The 19,161-nt window shown below is 43.9% G+C and overlaps 1 protein-coding gene across 2 annotated transcripts in view; it reads left to right on the top strand.

Annotated features, from left to right (window-relative positions):
* Positions 1-19,161, top strand: part of LOC139057937 (uncharacterized) — a 119,161-nt gene that overhangs the window by 13,505 nt on the left and 86,495 nt on the right. For both annotated transcript variants that reach the window (XM_070536743.1, XM_070536744.1), the window contains exons 5-7: positions 2,141-2,156; positions 3,420-3,514; positions 13,555-13,653. In XM_070536743.1, the coding sequence (XP_070392844.1) occupies positions 2,141-2,156; positions 3,420-3,514; positions 13,555-13,653 (210 nt within the window). The remainder of the gene's footprint in view (positions 1-2,140; positions 2,157-3,419; positions 3,515-13,554; positions 13,654-19,161) is intronic.

Here is a 19,161-nt window from a genome sequence, read left to right as displayed (position 1 = left end):
AGGTTTTAGCCTGCTCAAAGCGCCGGCAATAATTTGTAATAGCGTCAACTATAGAGAAGTTTTTGTGCAGTAAAAGCTTGAAAGCGTCGTCGGCGATCCCTTTCGAGCTATACGCAAGCTTGTTGCCCTCCCGCATACTTGCATCGGCCTTTCGCCATGGTGATAACACGTCTTCAATGTACGAGACGTAAGATTATGTAGACCTCTAGGCACGTGACGTGAGAATCTTTTACACAGCGATCTTCTCGGCAACAGCCTCCTCAAACAAGTACCGTAGTTTTTCTTCGCAGGTGTCCCAGCTCCCTGTCTCTCTCAGATTCGCGGTTATCGAACGAGAGAGAGAGAGACAGATAGAGCAAGGACAGGAAAGGCAGGGAGGTCAACCACACAAGCACCCGGTTTGCTACCATATACTGGCGATGGGGGAAAGGGGAATAGAAAGAGGAATAACACGGAGAGTGGAAGCACTGAGTGCGTTTAGGAGAATGCACGGGGGCATTATATACGGTTGCGTAAGCCGGTGAACTTCAAGTAGTGTATTAGTGCCCGAATCGCTTTTCGTGTCAGTGACGGGTGTGGTCACGGTCTGGGTATGCGACTCGGAGAACGCTCTTGAGTCCAATCGATTTAAAGCAGTCCGCACAGAGATGCGGTGTACGTCGTAGCGAGAGCAGGTACCCAATAGGTACTCGATGGTTTTCAACTACAAACAGGAGTCGCGCACCGGGCTCTCGGCCATTCCTATGCAATAGGAGTGGGCGTTAGTGAACGCCAAACATTTGAGGCCAAAAATAACATTTGCGAGCGTAAGGACGTGTCCCATAGGTTGTTAGAACTCACTCTTTCTTCCTGCGCCAGCCAATCCTAAATGTCCGCTTCACAGGAACAACAGAATGTGCCAGGATCCCGGGGTTTGACCAGCACGACCATTGACGTGGCAAGTGCTGATGTTGAGGTCGCGTTTTCCACCATTGCAGACAATAATATATTTACAATGACAGCGAGCGGAAGAAAAGATTTCTGATCCGGGCCACACTGTGCTCTTCATCGCTCTGCGAAACCTCTCGTTCATCTAAGTATTAATCGCTCCGCAACAATAAATTGGACTTATGTTAACTATATGAAACAAACTCGCAGTCTAGAGAGTGAAAATTTAAAAAAAGGCCCTAGTTTCCACGTCTGCTAATTCAGAAATAATATCGATAGCAACTTGATTGCTCTAAGCGAGTAATGAACAAAAACTTATAAGAGCAATGGAGAGATATTTTCATCTGCATTCTTACTTTAACTTTGCATTCTCTGGACTCAGATTCTGTACATAACCTTTTTTTTCGCGTCATAGCACCAGCATAGTGCATTTTGAACTTCAACTACTGCTGTATTATGTCGCGTCTCTTCTGACTAGCCCGGGCCCAGTGTTTCTAGAAGACCTGACACCTATCTTTGTTTCAACCATGGTGTCCACACTGCTTTATGGCTCTTTAACGCGCAACTATTCAGACTCTCCGTCTGCAATAGGATTTTGCAACTTGGTAGTACCTGTGTTTCGTAATATACAAGACAAGGCATGCCGTTTACTTATATTGGTGTAATTCATCGGTAATAACCAAGCGACTTTACAAATCATAGGTCTGATTTGCCGCAACACGTATATCTGTGCAGTGTCTTAATAAAGAAAGAGGAACAAACAGCACACTGCCAGAAAAAAAAATTGCTGTTCCCAATATAATTTTTTCTGAGAGCTTTTCTGGCAGGACCTAATTTATTAAGGTGTATTTCAAACATTTGCTCTGAGGATTGTAACGACAGATTTCTGACAAATTTTATTTTTCAGCTTATTTGAGCTAGCGTAATATGAATGTCAAGAAGCTGTAATATTAAGAAAGCGTCACACCTGAATATTTCACACTTACCTGGATATTATTTTTTCCTAATGGCAAACCTTGATAATAAATAGTTTAGCTGTGCAAAGGATATCCATGGATAAAGAGCGCCAAGCAGTGATAAATGGCAAGCCTTCTTGAGTCTTCAAGGCAGGTGGCATTTTTTTGCTGAAACGCTCTGTACGGCTCTATAAGATCCCATGTAGATGAAATAACATTCAACTAACCTTTTCTTCTGTACTTTCTTTTTTCTTGAGGCGAGCAACCCAAGGAGTAAGTATATTGAGGAAACCTTTCTTTTCGGTACAAGCGTGCCTTCTTGCGTTTGCCTAAAATGCTGACCATGAGCTCCTAAGGGCTGGAAGTTTCCGTTGACTCATTTGTCGTTTTTTTTATCATATATATTTTTCTTTCACTTGTAGATTCCCAAACACAGTACTTCTGAAACTACCCTTACAACCTAGTCTGTATTTCACAGAAATATTATTGTAGATCCCACATGCCAAAAGTCAATATACAAGCATTGTACAAGGTGTTTTACAAGAAATAGTAACATTTCAAAGTCGTTCATGCTATACAACATAAATGTAGTCTTTTGGGCGCGAGATACTAAAACAAGGGGACAATAAATTCACAGAAATGAAAGTGCGTAATCGAAAAAAAGATAATGCATATTTAAATGTGAAAGAATTTCGTACATTAACTTTTAAAGCGAATTTGCTCCAGCCGCGCCTTGATATTTATGAATTGAAGCCGGTGACTTTTTAAGGCTCATTCCCCTAGAATAAATATCGAAACTACAACGAGAGTTGACATGAGCTTTATGAAAATCGCGGTAAAGGTGCATTTTTGTGCAACATGGCCCTTTAATACTACGATTTGAAGTAAGTAAACTTGAGACATTAAATACAAGGATCTTTAGCATTGTTCTTTCTTTTTTTTTCCTTTGCAAACTAATGTGTGCTCCATTCACTAGTACCCCGGCACGTACATGTGGGAGTAAGCTTTATCTAGCCAGTATGCCGAATATTACGTGTTTTAACGTCGACATGCTTTTGTGATGCTTGGATATAATGACAACTGCGAAAGGTCAAGTTAACAATCGCCAAAGTATTGTGGCAAATTAGCTTACCAGGTACTGTTTTTCCTGTCGCCAGTGCTAGACCACCATGACACATCGCGAATTATTCAGGCAAACTAAACCAACGGCCATCTCTAGAACAACCACGATTCCTCCATCGTGCCTTCAGCTTAATAGTAGGGAATTTATATTGGCGTGTGTTTTGTTCTCTATTAGAACTGACTTCAGATGAAGCTGTACGAGCGGAGGAAACATGTCCATATATTATGCGCGATTCTTTTATCGAGTTCAACAGAACTGATATTACGTGACAGTTGAAAAAGTTGTGGAGCTTGTTATTATATGTCTTGTTCTTGAAAACATCTATTACAGCATCTTTTGGTAGTGTAAACTGCTTCATTCACGAGATGAAACGATTGTTCATTCAGTCGTACTGCCGTGTATGTGTACTGCAGGGCCAGCGGCAACATTTTGTGGCCCCTACTCCTGGGAATCTGCGTGGTCTTCATGATCGTTCTGCTTATCACGGCGTTTGTGTTAACAAACAATGGTGGGTAGACTAAATCGCATCTAAATAATCGGGCTAATGTATTTCTTCATAGCAAGTTTGCGTGGCATAGTATGCTTTGTTCGTGATGGCTGTGATGGCCTTCACATCACACCATGCGCAACAGTGGCAACGTGGGGGATGGGGAGGTGATGAAGTTAAAATGCAATTTATTTATTTATTTGTTTACAATACTGTGAAGTCTAGAAGGGCGTCACAGAGGGACGGGTACAATAAAACGAGAAAAAATACAAATATTCAAACGAGTAGTTTAGGCCATTGCGGAGGGGGCGGATGCAATAAAGATACACCGCACTTAAACAGTTATTTCAATATATATATATATATATATATATATATATATATATATATATATATATATATATATATATATATATATATATATATATATATATATATATATACATGCCTGCAACATCCCCGTAACATATTAATGGGAGGTGCGGGGTACCACGGCTGAAACGGAGCTCCGCAGTAGCCGTCGCATCACCGACCGCACCATGGGTGACGTTGAGCACGCGGAGGACTCAACGCCACGTCGCCAGCTACGTCGCTGTCATCTTCGGTTGTCGTTGAGTAACCCAAGGATACTGGAACTTTCTGCGGGACTGATGGCACCGACGTTGAAAAGTGGGTCGCCATATACGAACGCGTGAGTGCAATCAACAGGTGGGACGCCACGCTTATGCTAGTGACCTGTAGTTCTACCTAAGAGGCACGGCAAAGGTGTGGTACGAACACCAAGGAGAGGAGCTAACCAGCTGGGACCAATGCAAACAAAAATTGAAAGAGTTATTTGGCAAAACAACCGACCGTAAAATTGCCGCAAAGCGGGAACTGGCCTCCCGTGCCCAATCCTCCACGGACTCATATGTCTGGTACATCCAAGACGTGCTGGCACTTTGTCGTAAAGCCAATCACTACATGACAGAAGCTAAGAAGGTGGGGCACATGCTTAATGGCATTGCTGACGACGCGTGTAATCTGCTTATGTACAAGAGCTGCTCAACAGTTGAAGCAATCATTCAAGAAGGCCGACGATTCGAGCAGATCAAAAGCCGAAGCGTCTTGCAACCATTCGCCAGAGTTCCCAATACTGCCGCAAGCGTCGACGTGTGGAGATCTACCCGCACAGTAGCATGCATCGCCATATGAGGACGTGGTGTGAATCCTTAGACTTGAACTAGATTCGATGGCGCCCGCAGCTTTCTGTTCGAGCCCTGATGCTCCCACATTTTCAGTTCCCCTCGTACAAGCCATCGTTCGCGAGGAATTTGAAAACTGGTTTCCAGTCTGTGTGTGCTGTCGCGTATCCCAGAGCTAACGAACGCCCTTCTACTATTTTCGCTCCAACCCCTACGCTTCTCTCTGCGTTATCGCAACCCGACTGAGTGGAGAACTGCGGACGACCAGCCGATATGTTTCACCTGTTACCGCATTGGTCGTGTCATCCGATACTGTCGCAACTCTTGGCCCTCAACAAATCACACGCCAACCAACCTGAGCCATTTTGATGGAAACACCAGCAATGTTGATGGAAACACCAGCAACACCAGCAAGGCAGGCACGTACCCAGAGGAAGGGGGGGGGGTCTCCCCCCCTCCGAAATTATACGGCATACCTCCCCCCTTCTATCTGCCCAAGGCACCACTCTTCACACACATTCCTAAAGCGTCGTCAAATCAATCTACTCGGCGGTCAACATTTTGCTGCCTTTTACAGCGAAAGCAGTATATGACTGAGTTCCGTAGTTTTTTTCGGCGTCCGTTGGCAGAAAAAATCATGTTGGCCGATCTTGGTGATTGTGCTAAAAGGGTCCAAGATCAATGGCGCACACCCCTGTGTACTCGGGAACCTATAACGCACCCTTCAGAATTTTCTGGATCGGCCTACGTATGGGGAGTTCTTATTGCCTGCTTCACCTCCGCCGTGGGTGGGCCCGGTATTGCAATATCTTCGGTATCGGCCTACATATGGCGAGTTCTTAATGCCTGCTTCCACCTCCACCACGGGTGGGCCCGGTATTGCAATATCTTCGGGATCGGCCTACATATGGCGAGTTCTTAATGCCTGCTTCACCTCCGCCGCGGGTGGGCCCGGTATTGCAATATCTTCGGGATCGCCCTACTTGTGGGAAGTTCCTAATGCCTGCTTTACTTCCGCTGCAAGTGGGCCCGGTATTGCAACATCTTCGGGATCGGCCCACTTATGCGGGATGTTTAACGACTGCTTCACCTCCACCGAGTGTCGGCCCTCTGTTGAACTAACTTCGGGAGCGGCCCACGTATGGGAGTTATTAACGGATGCTTTACCTCCGCCGCGCATCGGCTCAATATTGCACTGTCTTCAAGCCAACCCACAGTGGAGGTCAAACACTTTGCTTTTTGTTTGAGAGCTTTGACTGCCGTCAGCTTTCGCTGCCATTCCATCTTCACAAAATGGAATGATTGTCAATTTTTTCACTCCTTTTGGATGGCGGTAGTTATCGGGATCTCCTGGGGTGTGGGGGCCAGCTTTCTCATCGATTCCATGCGCGCGCGATTAACTCAAGATGAATTCATTTGTCAACATCTATTGCATCAGGCAGGGCGTAGTTCATAATTTTAATTATATTTTATTTTATTTATAATGCCCAACACAATATTATGTCACCATGTATTCAATAATCACGCGCATTTCTGTTGCTTCGTTAGTTCAACCTTCTTTACTTACACTGATTCAAGAGTCAGGAAAGGGATTCGGTTCATAGTCGGCTGGTCTGTATGCTCGTGGAACGAGTGGCGGCCGGAGTAAACGCCAGTTGCGCCTAACTTTTCCTTTTTCTTCATTACTTCCTCGAGTGACGGCTGGCCGTGAAGCTGGCAGATCCTAGGAACCATATATCCGTGATATGGGTTAGGTAAAGTGGAAAATAAAATATTGCGAAACAGTGTCCATCAACAGACCCTGCAATAACCGTTCGAACCATAAGAAATGACTGTCACCCGTTACCTCATCTAGTTTTTCCCTTATTGTACTGCACTTTTCATGAAAAATTGGCAACTGGAAGCAAGAGTCGAAAGGAGATGAGAAATTAAGCGATCTACTAAGGAAGAAAGCCAAGGCAACAGCCAAACAGGGAGGAAAAGCGAAAATAGTTAGTGAAAATATTTATGGATCAACATCTTTCTATTGAAAAGGAAGTAGAGAAAACGCCACCCGAAGCGCCGAAAAATTCTGTGTGTTTTGAATGACGATTCTACAGATATCAATTGAGCCGCTGGCCGTAGCCACTTCCCTGCTGTGCTAATGGGGGAGGTTCTTACTTTCCACGGTGGGCGCAGTACGTATAGAACCGCAGCGTCTTGCGCTCTACGCAGTTGTACGGGACAGGTGACCATGCATGGTTACGCAACTTCCCAAAGGACAACTCGAGTCGGGTTTGCTACTTGGTACAGCCGTAAACGAGGGATCCGAAAGAACTGTGATTGTTCCGCAAATATACATTTCTCTATAATTCTTCCAGAGCTAATCCGAAAAGCGCTACTTGAAATCATTATTTTGCACTTTCGCAGGTTAACTTGTTCTTGGCAAAGTTCTTCCTGCGCATATTCCATGCGTGAGTCCATTTGGTGTGGTTCTTTGTTGTCCAAGTAAAAAAGATGTCTATCTCACAGGCGTACCTGTGAGATACATGTGATTTCTATTCTCTTTTGTGGCTTTACGCGTCTTTATAGCAAATGGTGGGAATGAGTCACATTTGTACTAGTAAAGTACCCTCCCCCTCATTTGGATAGAGAGGTTACCTTGGGTTGCCCCCCCCCCCCGGCCCCCCCGAAATTAAATCCTGCGTACGTGTCTGACCCGAGGCAGTTACTTACGTCACTTTGACCGTCCAGTCACAGGTTTCTGACGGTGAATATGTGCTTCACCCAATATCGACGTACTTTTGGACCGGAATCTTGCTGCTCCGCATACGTTGGTCACGGTTACTAATACCGACGTCGTTCTACCGCTTCTTAATTTCAGCCTTTGCCCTCAAGTGCCTCAGGCCGGCACGTTCTTGCCCAGCCTTTCTAGTGGTTCCGAATTTGATATTGAGGTTCTGAATCTCGAGAGTGGCTTAATAATAACACCGATTGCAATTGACAGCTCTGGTTTCTTAAGGGATGACTTCGCGAAAATGATTGCACCTGACCTCACCTCTGCACAGGCCACGGACATACGACTTCTGCTTGACTCGTACAGTGACATCTTTGATTTCGCTGACAGGCCATTACGCCCAACATCTGTTGCTCACCACTGGAGATACGAATCCTGTTCGTCGGCGTCCCTATCGTGTATCGCATGCTTAACATAGAGTCATCCGATACGAAATGAACAAAATGCTCCGTAAAGGGGTCATCGATCCATCAGCCAGCCCTTGGGGTTCGCATGTCGTCCTTGTGGAAAACAACGATGGTACCTGGCGTTTTTGCGTCGATTATCGCCACTTAAACAATATCACACGAAAAGACGTCTACCCACTACCACGCCTCGATGACGCCTTCAACTGCTTGCATGGTGCTAAATACTTCTCGTGCATCGATCTTCGATCCTGCTTCTCGCAGATTTCAGTTGATCAATTTGACAGCGAGAAGACGGCCTTCATCACGCCGGATGGCGTATATCAGTTTAAAGTCATGCACTTGGGCCTATGCAATGCTCCTGCGACATTTTAACGTATGATGGACTTTCTTCTGCGGTGCTACAAATGGATCACCTGTCTTTACTTTGACGACGCTATTGTTTTTCCTCCCACGTTCGGCAGCCACCTTACACGACTTGCTGCAATTCCTCCGGTCTTCCGAAAAGCCGGCCTTCAACTGAACTCCACGAAGTAAAAATTCGGGTGCCGTGAGATCATAGTGTTGGGACACCTCGTTGACGCATCCGGTGGCTAACCATATCCGGAAAAAGTTCCCGCCGTACGCAGTTTCCCTGCGCCACGTTCTGCCTCTGACATGCGCTGCTTCGTCGGCCTGTGTTCTTACTTTCGCCCTTTCGTCAAAACTTCGCCGACGTTGGTAGGCCTTTGACAGATCTTCTAATGAAGAACACGTCATTTTCATTGGGCCTGGAGCAGGCTCACGTGCTCGCAGCTCTCATCGGGTTTCTGACCACCCCTCTCATACTTGCCCACTTTGATCCATCTGCTGTGACTGCAATCCACACTGACGCAAGCGGCTATGACATTGGCGCTGTTCTCGCCCAACACCAGAATGGTACCGAGTGCCTGATAGCTTACGCCACCCATCTGCTATCCCCTGCCGAGAGAAATTACTCCATCACCGAGCTCAACGTCAATTACGAGATTTCGCTGCTACACTTTGATGCATCTTCAAGTCAGACGCCTGTCGAGGTCGTACACGTTTCGCGCATGAAGCCATACTTCGCATTAAATGTTTCGCCTGCCATGCGCCGGGACGGCGCTTCGCCACCCGACGGTCCTGTTAGGGAAGGATGAGAGAAGAGAGAGGAAGAAGAAGATTGGAGACTCTGGCTGCTGCGTGTTGTTGGTGGTCAGCCATCTTAGCTATTCTGACTCATCCTCTCTATATATTGTAAATATAGTTTTTATATACTCGCAACATCCCCGTAACAATATTTTAAAAGTACATAATTGAAGTGGTAGAACAACAGCAAAGTGACACTTGAATATTGCAAATCAATGGAATTTGTGAGAACACGAAACCAAAACATCCAATTTTTACCTTGACCGGCACAGCTAGAGCTCTAAATTATTCTGGAACTTCGAATCAACACGAGCAAGAAGCATATTTATTTTGCCATATCTAGTAGTTTCAGTTTCAGTTGATTGTTCATTCAAGACATATAGCTGGCTGTTAGTATTATCAGGCGGGTCTCATACAGACGGGTCTCTCTCAGGTGAATCGACTGCAGTGGTACGGGACCCTCCGGCATTCTGCATTGTGTCATTGTCAAACACAGAAAAGATACAGCACGCGCTGAAAACAAGTGGTGTTTCAGAAGTGGTATTATCCATACCTCAAATGAGCGAGTGGAGGATATATTTTGCCTCGTACTTCCATACGTATTGCTCCCCACTTATTGATTTATTCAAAATACCCTCACACGCAAATGCATTGTAGAGGGGAGTGGCTACAAAGGAACGGTAAGTTATACCACGTCATACAAAAGAAACGGTAACACAAAAACTATCAAGGCTGAATACAAGAAATAAGAAAATAAAAATCAAATAGCCTGATACAAAGAAAATGACACGCTATATGGCACACTTAGAATGAAAAAAAATGCGAATAATGATTAGCTGAACAACGCATAATCCGTGATGTAAAAAAAGCTTGGTGGGAAGGTGGTGGCAGTAACGTGAGGTGTTTGATATGAAAGATTGTAGGAATGTGTTTGGGCGAGGTGATGCACGCTCTACTTTACAAAAGTGTCAACCCGCGATGAAAGGTGCATAGGTGGAGGGATAAGCTCAGCGTGTAGATGGTGATTATGGTGGACATTCTGAAATAAACATAACAGAAAAGTTTTCTGCGTAGTGATAACTGAGACAACGCCAAAGTGGCTTGATCTACGATAATAATTGGCAAGTATGAAACGTGTGGCGTTATTCTGAATCAATTCATGTAGATTAATAAGGTTACCATGGTCAGGACCCCAAAGAGCAGCGGCATATGCTAATTTGGGGCGCACAAGTGCTCTGTAAAGAAGCAATATTAGTTCTGTTGGAGACTTACTGAAATTTCGACGTAAGTGTCCTAACGTTCGCTTTGCGTTTATAATAATTGGAGTAACGTGAGTTTTCCACGTTCAGACTTTATATTGATTGCGTGGTAACGATAGCATGAAACTTGTTCGAGCGTACTACTTTTAAGTTTATAAATTGGGAGGCGTTGGTTTTTGTTGGAAACACGCAATAATTTGCATTTGTTAGTGTTAAATACGTAATAATTTGCATTTTTATTGTTCATTTCCATCAGACACTCATCGGACAAGCCATTATGTAATCATAGTGAGAATTTAATATGTGTTCATCATGCTCACTGCTAATTTCCCGATATATAGAATAATCACCGGCGTAAAGGTGAATATTGGAAGGAACGCAAGTTTACCGGTAATTAGTGTAAATTAAGAAAATAAATGGGCCTGGAACTGAGACATGAGGCACGCCAGATGGAACGTATGATAGCGAAGAATCGTGATCGTTTAGCCGTAACGTACTGAAGTCGACTGGTAAGAAAGTATTCTAGCCTTGTTAGTAATTGATTATCCAAGTTTTTATCGCTATATCGCTTTATCCAAGTTTTATAGCTTTATCGAACGCTTTCGCGGAGGCTAAATATGTCGTTGTCGTCGTCATCATCATCATCATCATCATCATAATCTATTGTTCCTTAAGAGCCCATGTCGGGGTATTACAGAAAGGGGGAGCGTATACAAGGTAGATAATAAAAACAAAGGTAATAAAAATATAACAGTGTAACACGCGGACATAAAGAGAAGCAAAGAACGCGACATTTAAAACGGTGCTTGTCAATATTGCCTTCATGCCACAAGCGCCACACACGTCGGCGAATGGTTAGCGCAGCAGGGTGAGTACATAGTGGTTACTGGGGAAGAAAACAAAACAGCTCAATACAGGCAAAAGGATAAAATTTCATATCAACACAAATCGGAGCAAAAAGAACCTGTCAACACAGATGATTTAACAACATCGCCTAAAGCCTTGTCGCGTCGTGGTCATTAGTTAGTAAATCGGGCAGCAGGTTCCATTCTTCAGTAGCGATCGGGAAGAAGGGCTTGTTAAAAGCATTAGTGGAGCCATGAAGTCGTTCGCCGCGATTTGAATTGAATAGGCGGCGCGATGTACGAGTGGGAGGAGATATAAGGGAACCACGCAGATAGCGGAAATTGAAATATAACTTATGGAATAAACACAGGCGCGCAACTATTCGTCTGAGAGCTAAGGAAGTGACGCCAAGTGATGATTTAATGGAGCTTACGCTGGAACGAAAGTCGTATGTCACGGTTCGACCACGCTTCACGATATGAAGCGTGCTGCACGGTTCTGGACGGATTAGAACATGTTGATTAGGTATGACTGATCAGGACTCCAGATCGCGGATGCACATTCAAGCTTACTGCGGAAAAAAGTTTCATATGCTAGTTTTCTTATGTTAGCGGGGGAAGTGCGAAGTGATCTGATAAAACCAAGTGTACGTGAAGCGTCGGCGTTGATTTCTGTAATATGATCAACACAACTTAATTTGCTATTGATGGTGATGCCAAGGTAACGATAAGATTCAACCTGCAATAGGCCCTCAGAGAATAAAGAATAAGAATTAGTTAAATTAGAGTGCCTCCGAGAAATTCGCATAAAATTACACTTCCTAGCATTTACTTCCATCACCCCCACAATGTGCATCAATTTCCAATAAGCTTCACATCGTTCTGGAGGGCAGCTTGATCATCTTTAGTGTTTACGCCGGTGGATATTGCAATCATCTGCGTAAAGGCGGATGGTGGATGAGATGATAGAGAGAGGATGAGATGAGATTTTGCAGTAAGCTTGGGAACTTCTGTCCAGTATGGTGTGCAAGCGATGTGGGAAAAGTAGTACTTCTTTGTCTCATGAGTAGTAGCGGCGAAAACCGTCTTCAGCACCCGGGAAGAAGCTATTCGAGTCTAAAAAGTTTAGGATGGTATAATCCAATATATGCTCCTTAATTTTACAAGGAATGCTCGTTAATGAAATATGAAATTGAGCGGTAGTTAAGAGGACAGTGCGTGCTACGAGATTTATGAATAGGAACCACCTTCTTAATCTTCAAGTCCGACGGTAAAGAACCATTATCAAGTGATTGGTGAAAAATCTCAGTAAAGGAAAGAACTGAGCACATCTTTGTTTGATTTAGAAATTTGGAGTTGATGTTATCTACGCCACAAGAGGATGAAAGTTTCTGAGTGTTCATTACCATTACTAGACCAGCATATTCTATCATAACAGGATACATAAGGGGGGGGGGAGATTCTGTGACAAAAAAATATGAAGTTTGCCTGGACCATGAGAAGAAAAATTACTGGTGAAAGCTCTGTTAAATATGTGAAGAGAATCATCTGGCTGTATCTGTTCGTCTGAATCATCATTCAGCGATATCAAATAAATTTCACCGCCCTTAACAATGTTGCAATATTTCTTAGTGTTATTACACAGTAAGTTAGCTAAAGTGCAGTCATAAATAGATATCTTAGTTGCGCGAACGGAACTTAGGTAGTCTTCTTCTGCTTAGCACAATTCCAAGTGTTGAGCTGTGCTCTGGAACATTGTCAAACGAAACAGCCACTGCTTTTTTATGATTGTAGAATATAGAGTGTGCCAATGAATGAACTTCACTAAAAATAAGTGTGGCTATTGTCTGAGTAAAAGTATTATGATGCGAAGAATGAGTAAATAGTGCCGGTGAAGTCGCTCTATGAAGCTTTCAACTTTTGTTCGGCCAGTTTCGGGTGATTTCCTTTCTTGTGCCTGAGTAGTCTATCTATGATTAAGAAACCGGATTCACTGTGGTGTTGGCCACATTGATGGCAAGGAAACCGGATGTTGCTACACTCCGTTCTCTCCATAGAATTCCTCGTATACTGGCCATAACTTCAAGTTTTGCGTAACTACGTGATAGAGAGATCGTAGGAAGCCACGCAAGAATTTTGCTAAATCCTAGTTTAGTGTATACAGAATTATTGGCAAAAAGAAGTGATTAAAAATCAAAATAGAAACAGCAAGGACCTCGAACAGTCAGAAAAAGTAGTTAGTTTTTCTTTTTCAACTGCGCCTTTTATATTACGCCGTGCAGTACCAATCTTGTTTTCATTACTGCTGCAGTCTCACGAGTATAATGAGCCAAACAAGCATCGCATGTTCTCGCAGTCGACAATGCCTCAGAGGACGCGAGCATACACAGCAATGCATATCAGTCGTACTAAATGATTTCCCACTTCTCTTTGTCTCGCCACAGACACAGATCTTTCTGATAAAGGTGCCGGTGGCGGTAGTGACGATGGATCTGAAGAACAAAGGCGACCGGGCGGCGTCTACAAGACAGGCGCTAACCAAGGTTTGTACCTTAATGAACACTTGCGCCACAGCGCCGTCTCTGCGGCCGCTTAGGTAATCACAAATATACATAACGTATAGCGTCTCAATAAATAAAAATTATAAAAATATAAATGATTGAAAAGGCAGATCGAACGATCATGTGGAAAGGCTTGTGACACGAATCTTTCGCGAGTGCTGACTGCGACTCCACTAGCTAGAGAGTTCGACATATTATCCCCCCTATTATGAAATGCGCTTTAACTTTAAGCTCACGCTTGACATGATCTAAGTGAGGCCTAGAGCGTGAATGTGCCGAAAGCCTTCATCGTATTTCCATTATTTTGTTGAAGGCGAGCATGGGGTTCGAATTAGGATTGATTTCCGGAAACCGAGCGTAAGCCACCTGCGCGTGAAAGATCAAAACACAAGAAGCGCAAAGGCGTACAACCGACGCCATGAGCATTGATCTTACAATCGAGGTTTTTTGCTTATGAACCGACATAGACAAGTACAAATAATTGAAGCAATATTGTCACGTGGTGATGACGTTGAATAACACAGTAGCAATACTGTGAACAAGAAAACTAACTTTTATTGGGCGAACCTGTGCCCACAAGACAGGCTACACTTATAGAACAACGATGGCGGCGAACACGCTCGGTGATCGTCGAAAATCTGATCAGCGAGTCAAGCGCGTCGGCTTTTATAGATCAGTCGTGGAATCTTCCAGGCGCGTCCTGCGCTGCACGATAACATTTGTTAGGCGGCCAAACGTGGTCGCCCGATAAAGATAAGTACACGTGGCCATATAAAAGGTAGAGCATCAGTCAAAAAACACCAATAAAACTATCTGGTCGCATATTTGAACAGTCATGTTTTATCAAGGTACGTGGTTAGTTTTTACTTCATTAGAACGTGGCAGGAAATAAAGCTCATTGTAAAAATATTTACATCAAGGCGAAGGCGGCGGCGGCGAGGGGGAGGGGGGGGTGGCTGCATAGAAGTGTCTTATAGCTTTCATATTTATTCCACTTCTAAAATTTTGCGAGTACATTTACCGCTAATCTCATTGCCATTGTTTGTGCAAACTGTCCCACTCAGCAATGGTCCATACAGTGGAAAGCTAACTAACAGGAAAGCGCACGCTCAAGGTTGGGCGCGCGATCTGTGGTTCATGCTTTGAGATAGTGGCCTGTTTATTGGACGTACGCTTCTTTCATCACAGTCAGACGGAGTATACAAAACATTCGTAGCAGCTGACAAACATCTGACAGAGTTACTCAGTGCTGCCTCGGGTTGTACAACCTCCATTTGTAACTTACTAGCATGTGCAGTTTACAAAGGCGACTCTACCCGCAGATGACGACGTCCACGCCTCTCTTTCTGAGAATTTTTGAACTATAGAAGAGCGCGAAATAACACGGAATAGGTTTTTTTTCTTGCTGGAACATCAGTATCATAGCTGCCATATTTCAAAGTGCCAGCTTTATTAGCTCCCTAAATTGGTTCCGTGTAATAGACGAATGGAAAAGCTTGGACAACCCCGCATCAATGGGGTCACAAGTCTGTATGTGGAAGCCAGTTTCATTCATATACCTGCATGACTTAGGTTGACCGTTAACAAAGGTTAGGCGTCTAACCATTCTCATTATAAGCTTAGAATGTGCTGAACTATCGAGGAGAAACAGTTTGTTGCCTCGGCGTTTGTAGGCCCAGCACACAGGGGTTCGTAAATACAACGCTAAAATGAACCAAATGCAGCCATTCTGTGGCACTCCCTGCGTCAAACTTCAGGGCCTAGGCTCCGAGGAAGCATGTTCATTGTAGTTACAGGAATGAGACGGTAAGTGCTGTTGTCGCAGTACAAAAACATTAATTATGGATCAGCCCACAGAAAAAGAGGCAAAAGAGTCAATCCCTCAAATGGTCGGGCCCACTAAATGTTACTCAAAGGAATAGCAATACCTATACGAATGCACATTCCTTTTCGCTGTAAGGAATTCGAGCCATTTCACGACGTATTCCATAATGCGAAAATTAAGTACGCTTCAACTCGCTGTTTTTTAAACAAAATGTACGTAGAACAAAAAGCAAAAAAGGTCATTGTCTCAACAAGCGGGACAGGGCAACACAAGTACAACGTACACCGTGCTCGTTCAGGCGATTGACCCCGGTATTCACAAATGCTCCTCGACTCTACCCTCTACTCGAAACACCCCTTCAGTGAAGGAAAGCCCGAGCGTTTTGCTCGAGAATGTCAAGGTAGCCCCGCACCGCTGCCACCAATCGCTCCTCGAGTGCAGTTAGACGGTGAGCAAGGATGCGATGTGATCTGTGCCTCGCCTTGTCTGCTTTTTACCTGTTGCCTCTATAGCTTTTCATTCCACAACGATGCTGCGCATCTTCAAGGGCGTTGTTTTACGGCCAAGTGAAATGCTCAGGTGTACTTCGGCAACGGCGTAATTATACAGCCGCGCCGAAGCAGATAGGTCATACTGTAAAAAATAGCGCCAGTCCATGGAGTGATTTGTCGTGTTTTTCCGCGCATGAGTCAGTTGATGACTGACATACGGGTATTCTGCATTCGATCGCCGAAAGCACTAGAGCGGGGTAAAAGGCCTGGCGCTTCCATTATAGGTGCGAGCGCCAGTGCTTCACATCTTTCTCGCGGAAGATCGTACAAAAGCTGCATGAGTTCAAGTACGGCGCGATAGAATGCGACTGCGGCGGACTTCGACCACCGAAAAGAGAACAACTCTCAAGATTCCTGCCATTAGTGGGTGTTTCGTTTCTGTGTCAGATTGCTCCTTGTAGATCTGGCTGCGCAAGCGCCACCATTCTCCCCGCCACAGCGGCTTGTATTCGGATAGATGGTCCCTCCCTACGCTAATCCAAGGGCGGCGAAGCGCACTACATTAAGGCTACCGTCTCTGTGAACAAGCAGGTACGTCGCTCTAATTTTTGCAATTTTTCTTGCTTTCCACCAGCTAGTTGCTCTTAGAAAACAACGGGTGCAGCGTAATTTTGCGTAGAAAGTGGACAGTCGATGGTATTCAAAGTCATACGCGACGGTTACTTGAACGTTGCTTCAAAACACTCGCGTTGGTTAGATTATCATGCGTATAAACACCCGATCCCAATGAGGAACTTAGCAACCATGAAATGGCGTTTCTGATGATACATTCATGCTTATGGACGTGCTTGCGATTTTTATTTCAATATGTAACCGAAAATAACAGCACAACAGAGTATTACTTTGGACATCATGTTATTTTTTATTGTGATAAAAAAAAAGGTAGCAGTGACATAGCTCCTAATACAAACAATGCTAGGAAATGGTTGCAGATATGTGTCACTTTTCTTTATTAGGAATATTCCATCTATTACTGGCTGCATGAAATGGTTGTCAAATCTCTGTATGTCTCTCTGGCTACACAAGCGCCAAACAACTTAAAAACTTTATTTGCAAATATAAATAAAAACCGCCGCGCATCACAAAAAAGAAAACAAAAACCCTCAACGAATGTATTTACAACAAAATTGAACTAAAATAAACGAATAGAGTGGGGTCAGATTGAACTCGACCCTCTTCGATCCTATTAAAAAAATTTCTGCTGAATCATTTTGTTGTGCCATTCACAACCCATTTGCACAAGAGAAAATCTTTTAGGTCATTTACAGCGATTTTAATGTTGCGGCCACGGGCGCAACTAACTTTGCAAAAAAAAATCTCGCAATATACAATATTATACTGAGCGCCTTTTTAATCTTCTAGCAGCTATAATATGAATCGCCCCTCCTAATTCTCTCCCATTAGCGACAGCTACCTTATTTCACTATGTGTTTTGTGGTGAAGAATTAGGGTGACGACGGGTTGATTTTGGCCTGCTAGAAGTTTTACAAATCTCAGAGAAACTACACAACTATTGGCGTAGAGCGTATTAAAAAGTACTGAAGTCGATGCGAAATTAGTTTCAATATGGAAGAGGTCCAAACATTGAAAAAACTGAAAATGCCTGATGTTCAGGCACATAAATAATAATGGAGCGGCTTAAGTAATGATGAATGGTCAAATTAATTTTAAAGCTTGTACTAAAGATATGCATTTCTGGTGGTCTAATCGGAGTATTTTTGTTTTAGGCGAGAAAATATGTTTAGGTAGAGCGTCCACTTTGGCCGTACACATAAGCGCCGGCCAGTGAGTTCGCTTCACAGCACTGGACACTTCTCCGGGGCAACACAAGGATGCGACAACCATGCGAGGGTATTGTGGTGCTTGGCTTTACAGTCTCACATTACCGGAAACTTAGAAACGTGGCAGGCAGGAACGTCATTCCTGAGAGCAGCTATTTTACACTCACGTCGCCACTTAGGTGCAGGTAGGACAGGCGCAGTATGACTCCTAGGACTCATATCGTGTGCCTAGTTTTATCGCTTTCAAGAGGTTGCAGTCTTCACTGCGTTGCCGACCGTCTTTGGCCCTTACAAAGCACATGTGGCGGAGTAGGAGGTGAGCCCACAAATAATAGTCATCTGCAATGATGGCACGAAATTGTGAAACGGTACCCCTAACTTTGAGGGAGATCGTAGACTCCAACCTTGCTGGCAGTTTATCATTTTTTTTTCTTTTCAATCTTTGTCTCTAGCACGCGCAGCAAGTCTTGAGCCAAGGGGGTGCATGTATATGCCCCTTATAGGGCGTCTTAAGACCGGCCCTGGCTGCCAACTAATTCACCGTGCCGCCGACCCGGTTAGAAGCGCTCTTGCCATGAAAGGTTTCAAAAAACTTCTGTTCTGCAGATAAAATTAAAACGGTTTTCACGATAGCGCAGACATTCAAAATTTTTCTTGTTCTTGTACTGTGATGATGCACTGTCTGAAAGCTAAAGAATTATGATATATACAGTCCTCAATCACGAGGAATTTAGCACGATGGGCACCAGATTCAACGGAGCGATTTTGTGTGACGAAGGGATGAAACGTTGCTTCCGTGTTAACTCAGTGATACTATACGGCAGCATCTTTTGAAGAAAAAAGAATGATTTTGTAGTATGAAGTATCACTTCGTCATCCTGTAGGCTCGTTTTGAGCTCTCTTAAGCAATTTGCTTGTTCTATTCTCACGTAGTGTTGAAACATGAGATCTTGTAGCGTGTCTAAAGGCTTCTCGGAAAATTGAGTGGCAATTAAAATGATTATTTTGAGCCTGCGGCATATACTACTGAACAAATGCTGAACATTGACGTGGTCAATTAAACTTTGAAGAAGAAAGATCAGTTATACTGTACAAGTTCTTTCATGAATCCAAAAATGAAATTGCTTTAAAAATCTTTATGCTTACCAATTCACAGGCACAATTTTCAGGTGCAGAAGCACTGGCCATACAGTACGACATCTTTTTTGCATCATATCGGCCGTACTAGGATAATAAATATTAGCGTCTTCTTGCCTGCGCTAAAAGCTACCGCAGAATCGTCTTTTAACTTAAGCAGCCAAATTGTATACCCTACATTCTTTCTCGGCATGCG

This window comes from Dermacentor albipictus, chromosome 3, assembly GCF_038994185.2.
Source record: "Dermacentor albipictus isolate Rhodes 1998 colony chromosome 3, USDA_Dalb.pri_finalv2, whole genome shotgun sequence".
NCBI classification, from domain to species: Eukaryota; Metazoa; Arthropoda; class Arachnida; order Ixodida; family Ixodidae; genus Dermacentor; species Dermacentor albipictus.
Note: the sequence above shows the minus strand (reverse complement) of the source record. Positions and strands in the feature narration are given on the sequence as shown.